This window comes from Odocoileus virginianus, chromosome 3 (assembly GCF_023699985.2).
Source record: "Odocoileus virginianus isolate 20LAN1187 ecotype Illinois chromosome 3, Ovbor_1.2, whole genome shotgun sequence".
Taxonomy (NCBI): Eukaryota; Metazoa; Chordata; class Mammalia; order Artiodactyla; family Cervidae; genus Odocoileus; species Odocoileus virginianus.
The window spans coordinates 28,285,377-28,293,913 of record NC_069676.1 but is presented as its reverse complement, the minus strand read 5'-3'; the positions used below and the strand labels follow the sequence as shown (position 1 = coordinate 28,293,913).

General features: G+C 43.3%; 1 protein-coding gene across 2 annotated transcripts in view; it reads left to right on the top strand.

Annotated features, from left to right (window-relative positions):
* The first annotated feature begins 5,185 nt into the window (after positions 1–5,185).
* Positions 5,186–8,537, top strand: part of SNX2 (sorting nexin 2) — a 61,825-nt gene continuing 58,473 nt past the window's right edge. The window contains exon 1 of one of the 2 annotated variants that reach the window (XM_070465104.1): positions 5,186–5,338. In XM_070465104.1, coding sequence (XP_070321205.1) covers positions 5,231–5,338 — 108 coding nt within the window. In that variant the 5' untranslated portion in view covers positions 5,186–5,230. The remainder of the gene's footprint in view (positions 5,339–8,537) is intronic. The other variant, XM_020877601.2, reaches the window with a different exon arrangement.

Here is an 8,537-nt window from a genome sequence, read left to right as displayed (position 1 = left end):
GTGACCCCATGGACTGCAGCATGCCAAGCCTTCCTGTCCCTCATCTCCTGGAGTTTGCCCAAGTTCATGTTCATTGCATCAGTGATATCCTGTAACCATCTCATCACTAAGGGAAGACTTTAGTGAGTCCAAAATCTGATAAGGTAGGTCAGTGGGCTGGAGACTCAGCGAAGAGTTGCAGTTCAACCCCAAAGGCAGAGGTCGGTTGGCAAAATTGCTTCTTGCTTGGGGGGAGGTCAGTCTTTGGTCTATTAAGGCCTTTACCTGATTGGATGAGGCCCACCCACATAACGGTGAGTAATCTGTTACTAAAAGGCCGCTGATTTACATGTTCATCTCATCCCAAAAACACTTTCACAGAAACATCCGTGTAATACTTCACCAAATATTTGGGCACCATGGTCCAGCCAAAGGAACACATAAAATTAGCCATCACAACTTGCTATCTTCATTTTTTGTACTCATTAATCATTCACCTTTTCAGCTACCACCTTATTAATATACCCAAGGCAATGGATACTGCCAAACATTTCACTTCTTTTGCCTCCTTCCTATCTTGCTTCCTATCTATTTGCTGCTTTTTAGTTTTCTTTATGCCGGGTCTTCCTTTACATGCTTCTTTAATGATCCTGAGTGTTGTGCTTCCCAGACTTCCTGGGTCATATCATATACTAGTGGTATTAACTACCAAATTTATATCTTCCATTTAGCCCTCTCTTCTGAGTTTCATATATTCATTCATTTATTCACTGAAGGTATTAACAGCATACTATATATTTTATTGAACACTAAACACTACTGGGGTGTGTGGCAACCTCTAAAGTGACCCCCAAGATCCCTGCCTCCTGTTAATCATATCCCCCATTTAATCCCTTCCCTGGAATGTGAGCTTCTAATGAACAGAACACAGCAAAAGTGATGAGATGCCACTTCTGAGATTAGGTAACAAAAAGACTCTGGCTTCTGTCTTGTTCACCCTCTCCTGTCCTTTCCTGGCTCATTCTGTCTTTCTTAGAGTCCTCATGTAGGGGAAGCAAGCTGACATGCTGTTTGAAAAACCTTATGGTTTAGATAGTCAGTGGGAATTTGTTGTATGAGGCAGGGAGCTCAAATCTGGTGCTCTGTGAGAACCCAGAGGGGTGGGATGGGGTGGAAAGTGGGAGGGAGTGGACGTATGTACACCTATGGCTGATTCATGTTGATGTATGGGAGAAACCAACACAATATTGTAAAACGATTATCCTCCAATTACAAATAACTTAATTAAAAACAAAACAAAAGCTTTATGTAGAGGCTTGTATGCAAAGGAACTCAGTCTCCAGACAACAGCCAGCAGGGACCTGAGACCTGCCACCAGTCACATGAGTAAGCGTGGAAGCAGGTCCCCTCCCAATTGAGTCTTGCTTGAATTGACTCCCACTCTGCTAGATAACTTTACTGCAGTCCTGTGAGAGACCCTGAGTCAGAGGCACTCAGCTAAGTTGCACCTGGATTTTTGACCCACAGAAATTATGAGAAAATAAATATTTGTGATTTTAGGCTGCTAAGTTTGGTATAATTTGGTTTACAGTGATTGATGACTAGGAGAGGACTACCCTGTATATTGTCACCCAGCTTATTTTACTTATATGCAGAGTACATCACGAGAAATGCCAGGCTAGACGAAACAAAAGCTGGAATCAAGATTGCCGGGAGAAATATCAGTAACCTCAGATATGCAGATGACACCATCCTAATGGCAGAAAGCAAAGAGGAACTAAAGCGCCTTTTGATGAAGGTGAAAGAGGAGAGTGAAAAAGCTGGCTTAAAACTCAACATTCAAAAAGGGAAGATCATGGCATCCAGTCATTACTTCATGGCAACATTGGAAACAGTGATAGACTGTTGGGCTCCAAATCACTGTGGATGGTGACTGCCCCCATGAAATTAAAAGACATTTGCTCTTTGGAAGAAAAGTAATGACAAATCTAGACAGTATATTAAAAAGCAGAGACATTACTTTGCTGACAAAGGTCTGTCTAGTCAAAGCTATGTTTTTTTCAGTAGGCATGTATGGATGTGAGAGTTGGACAATAAAGAAGACTGAGTGCCAAAAAATTGATGCTTTTGAACTTCGGTGCTGGAGAGGACTCGAGAATCCCTTGGACAGCAGGGAGATCAAACCAGTTAATCCTAAAGGAAATCAACCCTAAAGGAAAGGAATGTTCATTGAAGCTGAAGCTCCAATACTTTGGCTACATGACATGAAGAGCCGACTCATTGGAAAAGACCCTGATGCTGGGAAAGATTGATGGCAGGAGGAGAAGGAGACAACAGAGGATGAGATGACTGGATGGTACCACTGACTCAATGGACATGAGTTTGAGCAAACTCCAGGAGATGGTGAAGGACAGGGAAGCCTTGTGTGCTACAGTTCATGGGGTTCTAGAGTCGGACACAACGAAGTGACTCAACAACAAGAGGACTAACCAGGATTCAAAGTCAAATAAGAAAGAGCCCTGACATGCAACAATTCTGCAGACTATCAAGGGTGATAGAAAAGTGGCCATGATCACACCACAGTATAATAGGTGTTATAGAAACATACACAGTGAGTGATGGGAGCACAGAGAGAAGAGAATTTCCATCCTACTTGAAGACTGAAGGTTTTAACTGGCAGATTTTATTTTTGTCATTGAATGAGCAGGCTAAGTCATTTGATCAAAATGAGGAAAAATGGTGATGGGATACCTGAGGAGAAAATGAATTTTTAGAACCTCTACTGGAAAGAATAGGTGAAAGATTTAGAAGAGAAGCCAGTGATGATATCTAGGCAGTGAGGAGTTGGGTTAAGAATCATGGACTTGCAGAATCTCCAGTTGAGACTGGGGTTTACTTTTTTAAAATGTTTTTGGCAGGGAGGGGGGTTCAGGATGGGGAACACATGTAAATCCATGGCTGATTCATGTCAATGTATAACAAAAACCACTACAATATTGTAAAGTAATTAGCCTCCAACTAATAAAAATGAATGAAAAAAAAAGTTCTTGGCAATGTGTATATAAGATTACAGAAGTTGATGATTGGATTTGGGATCTCAGAGAAGATAAAACAGAAAAGCAAAGGACTGAGGAAGAAAAAGAGCAAGACAATTCTTATAGTCCCAGTGGAGTTTAGGATGAATAGAGAAAGTAAGACAATCAAAGCTGCTAAGAGTTTGGGGAAATGTCACCAAATCTGACCTCATACCAATCACTAGGGCCAAGGGAGTCAACGCTAGGTTTGACTTAAGCCTCGGTCATATACTCCAGTCCTGAGTTGGAAGGGACTTCTAGCTGAGAGTGGGAAAGAATGATTACGCAGAAGGAAATTCAGGTTTGCGACCATGAGAAGAGTGAATGGATGCTTTATAGCAGAGACCACTGGTTTCCTACAGTAGTGTTCATTTCTTCCAGAGTAAGAGAACCCCTAGTTTTTAGGGGTGGGGGAAGCACATAATGATAGTATTCATTAGTCTCCTGCAGCTAGGAATGGCCATGCAACTAATAAGCTGATCAAAGGAATATGGACAGAAGTGGTGTGTGTGCCATTTCTGGACCATATCCTTAAAGGGAATGGGATGTCATTCCATTTCCCTTTATTCCTTTTCTGTCTGTTCAAATATGGTCGTGGTGGTGAGCCAACCTGAACCATAAGGAAGACATTCTATTCCTAGGGAGGGCGGAACAACAGGAGGAGTCTGTATTCCCTGGATGATGTCATGGATCCTTTGTCATCTTACATGAGGAATAATTAAACTATACTTTTTAAAAAGCCTCTTTTAATGTGGTTTTCTGTTACAAGTGACTGGACCTACCTTTCAACTAATTTAGATGTCCAGTAAAAAAGATATGCTGGGAATAAAAATGACCATAGCATAAGACAGAAAGTAGTAAGCAATAAACAGAGGCACAGAAAAACAGGATACAGAGGAAAATCACTTCAAGCCAGACTGTAAACTTTCAAAAGAGATTAAAGTTTCTGATCAGTGACAGACCACAGACTGTCTATAGGTGGTGGAATGCAGACGGGGGAATGTGCCTCAACAGCTGATTATTCCAGACAGACCGGCGGCAGTGGTGATGGTGATGTGGCATGATAGTGACAACTGGCCCATGTATCCAGCTCACCCAAGCAACATTTGGACCTTGATATACTTATTTAAATTAGTTGTGGTTTGGGTTGATGCTTCTTAACAATGATCATAAAAATTAAGAAATAGGGGTGGAAGAAAGCCTAGCAACTAGGAAAACCTTCTGCTCAATGCTCTTCAAAAGATAATAATAATTACAGTGATGCTAAGTCAGTCTTGTATATAGCCAGTAAAACCCAGGACTTCTAACTCCCCAGCCATTGAGAGCTGAAGACTTCTAGATACTTAATTTGTAAAGAATCCCTGTGAAGGTTTCCTCTCCAGCAAAATACTAACCTCAGGTTGCTATGTGCAATGCCCATCGGTTACTCTAGCGGACAGTGGTGGTGGTGGTGTAGTCGCTAAGTTGTGTCCAACTCTTGCAACCACATGGACTGTAGCCTGCCAGGGTCCTTCGTCCATAGGATTTCCCAGGCAAGACGATTGGGATGGGTTGCCATTTCCTTCTCCAGGGAATCTCAACCCAGGGATGGAACCTACACCTGCATTGCAAGGGGGTTCTTCTACCGCTGAGCCACGAGAGAAGTCCTGGTGGACAGACTGAGACAGAACACTTCCATCACGTCAGAAAGTTCTACAGGACAGCCCACAGATCTAAGAGAGATGTCTCTCTCTCCTGCCAATCCTCAATCTCGCCCTCAGTCTGTGCATAACCCAAACCCAAAGATTGGTCCCCAGGCTCTTCCACTTCCTAAAGAAGATTTAAAACTGGTAACAACAAAAGTCTTTTGGCCTAGTCCCGCTAAGAAGGAGACATGGTAATAGAACGCCAAGATTCTTCCACAACAGTCAACAGAGCAAGTGGGCGGTAAAAAAAAAAAAGGAGCCGGGACCAGACGTGGGGGTGGAAGGAGAGGCAACGGGGCGGGGCTGAGCGCAGCGCGCTCGGGACTGACGCCTTCACGAGGCCGGGGGCGGGGCCGCGCGCCGCTGGGCGGGGCCGCGCGCGGCGGGCCAGGGAGGCGGGGGAGCCCGGCGGCCGGCGCGCGAGCCTAGCCGTGCGTGCTCACGTGACAGGTCCGCGAGGTCCCGCTCGCGCAGTCGTCTGGGCGAGCGAAGATGGCGGCCGAGAGGGAGCCTCCTCCGCTAGGGGACGGGAAACCCACCGACTTTGAAGAGCTGGAGGACGGAGAGGACCTGTTCACCAGCACTGTCTCCACCCTAGAGGTGAGACCGCGTCGCCGTGGGTGCTGCGCTCCGTTGCTGCCGCGCGTCTCACCTTTTGGTGCTTGCCCTGCCTCGACTTGACCCTTCGCGTCTCCCGCTCCCCCTAGCCCCCAGGTTTGCAAGGACCTGGATGGGGCGACACCTGTGACGCGGGCCCCACCTCGCGTACCTGTCACTGGGCTGGAGTTGGCCTGGGCGGCCAGGCCTGCTTAGGAGAGCGACCTGCGGGGCCGGGGGCCGACCTGATCCCCTGAGGGCCGAGAGCGGACAGAGCATCGAGTGTCCTTTCCCCGCTCAGCTGGCCCTCCTCGGTGTCACTTGCGCCTCTTCTTCCAGAGCTCTGAAGGTCCTGCCTTGGGTCTCAGCACACCTCTTCGCGCTGCCGGGCGACCTCCGCAGCCTTTTCCAAGAGGTGCTTGCCTTTCCCTTCCCAAGGGAGGGTGTGCCTCTGAAAAGGGAGAGCAGTGAAGAGAGCGCGCTGAGTGGCCGGGGCGCTGGAGGGACCGTGTGGATGCACTTTTCCCGGTCCTGGACCTTCAAGGACTGCTAGTTCCCCTTGAGGGAGGTACCTCTATTTTAGACTGTTAAATAGGTAAATGAATTTGGCCGGTTTTGCTTGTCTTTAGTTTCTAAGCGTTTTAAGGATCATAGTGTTGATAAAATACAAAGTTGAAGGGAGGGAGTAGTCCAGGAAACTGCTGGGCAGTGGGGGAGGTTTTTTTTTAAGTTACCAGGGGAGAAATAAGAGATCCTCACTCCTTTTTCCTCTTTTCTCGCATGATCAGCGATCTCTGAAGCTACGTGTTCCTGTTTTTGTCAAAGGAAACGCCCTCTATGAACTTAACTGTATTGGGCCTCCTGAATCTAGTTCATGTTTCAGTTGCTTTGCCTTTGATGAACACACACACCTGATAGCTGAACTTTAAGTGTGTGTATGTGTATTAAAATATAAGCAAATTTTCCAAAGAATTGTTTACCTTAGAATGTACTTCCTTATAAAATGCTTTTTTAATAAGCTTCCCTAGCTTGATCCACTCTGCACCAAATTAGTTGAAAATTATTGTAGAATATCCTTTATTTAGCTTTCAATTACGTGGAACTGGTAACTTCCCTGGTCAGTTTTCAGTACTGACCATATTCTGCTATTTGTATATGCATGTTCCTGGCCAAACCTCACCTCTCCTCAAGATTATAGGCTTCTTGGGGCTAGGGGTAGTACCTTGATCATCTTTGTGTTCCTCACAAGATATCGAACATTTGCAGTTTGCAAATATTTGTTGAATGAATTGTCAAAACCGGCATCTCCTAAGATTTAATAAAAATTATCTTGTACAGCAAATTACCTTTTGGGGGTAGTGTCCTTGTAGTCCTTTTTACTCTACAGCTACTTAACATGTTTTGAAAGGTAATGTCTATGCAAGATTGTAAGACCTGGATTCCCTGTGGGACTACAAAGATTTTCCACCAACAAGGATCAGAATAAACTTAAGATAGTGTAAACTAGAATATTGTGACCACTAGGCATTCTGTTTTATTGAGGTCTTTTTAAAGTTGAGTAAAAGGAACTACAGTTTCTAGTTCCCATTTGAATGGGACTGTGTAATAAGGTTGTGGGTTTTTTTTTCCCCCGCAGTTAAAGTCTATAGAATTCTGAGTGTGAATAAATGTATTGTGGTTAGTGCATTATGAAAGCTTTCTCAAATGTTGGTTTTGATTATTCATCTAAATCCTTTATTTCATGAGACTCAGGATATTTTAAAGTAGTATAACTGTGAGGCTTATAAATTCAGAATTGTTACTATTTTTTGCTTTTCAAGCTATTTTGGGAAGGGTACATAGCAATACTTATTAGTATACCAAAGCTGCTCTAAAGGAATATTTTTTCAGAATGTCACTTACAGAATAGTGCTTCTCAAACTTAAGTGTGGAGAAGAAACTATAGGATTCTTATTTAAAAGGCAGATACCTTTGCCTCACTAGAATCTGCATGTTTTCTAAGTGTTCTCTATCGTTGCATTTCAAACTTCATATGTCAGTTATCTGGAGATCTTTTTAAAGTGCAAATTTTGATTCTGTAGGGCTGGGATAAGCCAGTGTTCTGCATTGTAAACAAACTCTCATTGTGACATTGCTTCTAGTCCACAGACAAGGATGAGTTGCAAAGCTCCAGGTGATGCAGGCCATCTGCTTTGAATAGTTATTACCTAAGCTATAAATTATAATAGACTTAAAATTAACATCTTTCTATTTGAAAAAAAAAAGTTTTAAAAATGTTCATGTAGAAACTTTCTCCTTTGAGAGCATTGGGAGTAAAAAAATCTATTGAAATCCATATAAGCAAAAATTAAATTATACATAGCTTCAATATCGTAATTGTTAACCTTGCAATGACTGTACAACTTAGTGTATATGTATGCTGTGAGTATATTTTAATCCCAGTGTTAAAATCCTTTCTTTTCAAAATGAAGAACAGTCACATAAAGCCATGTTCAGTAGTTAAAGCATATTTGAAACATCTAGTTGTATGTTTCTGTTGTGACTGTGAAACTAAGTGGTGAAGGGCTGGCATAGGGGACCCGGAAGGAAATGAGGAAGGGAAAAAAATCTGGCAAAAGCTTGTTCTTTTTTGGTACCTGAGAAGCTTTAGATGGTTTTGCAATGCTGCCTTTAAAAAAAAAAAAATGATATAGTCCTAAGGTTAAGAGGTGCTTGCCCTAAAGTAGCATGAAATAGTAAGACTATACCTTTAAAAAAGGTATTTTTAAATAGGAAAACGAAATTTATGTATTACATGTCTGTTCTTTTCTTTCTTTTTTTATTTTTGGTTGCCCTGGATCGTTGTTGCTATGCGAGGGCGTTCTCTAGTTGTGACGAGTGGGGGCTCCTCTCTAGGTAGTAATCTCTGGGTGCGCTGGCTTCAGTACTTGGGGCTCCCAGGCTCTAGAGCAGAGGTCTAGTGGTTATGGCACACAGGCTTAGTTGCTCGGCAGCATGTGGAATCTTCCTGGATCAGGGATTGAACCCATGTCTCCTGCATTGGCAGGTGATTCTTATCCACTGAGCCACCTAGATAGCCCTGTTCCTTTTCCTTTTTTTTTTTTAAAATTTTTGTTGGAGTAAATTAATAGTTGATTTGCAGTGTTCATTTTTTAGTTCATAGACCATACAGTTCACCCACTTAATATGTACAATTTTGTGG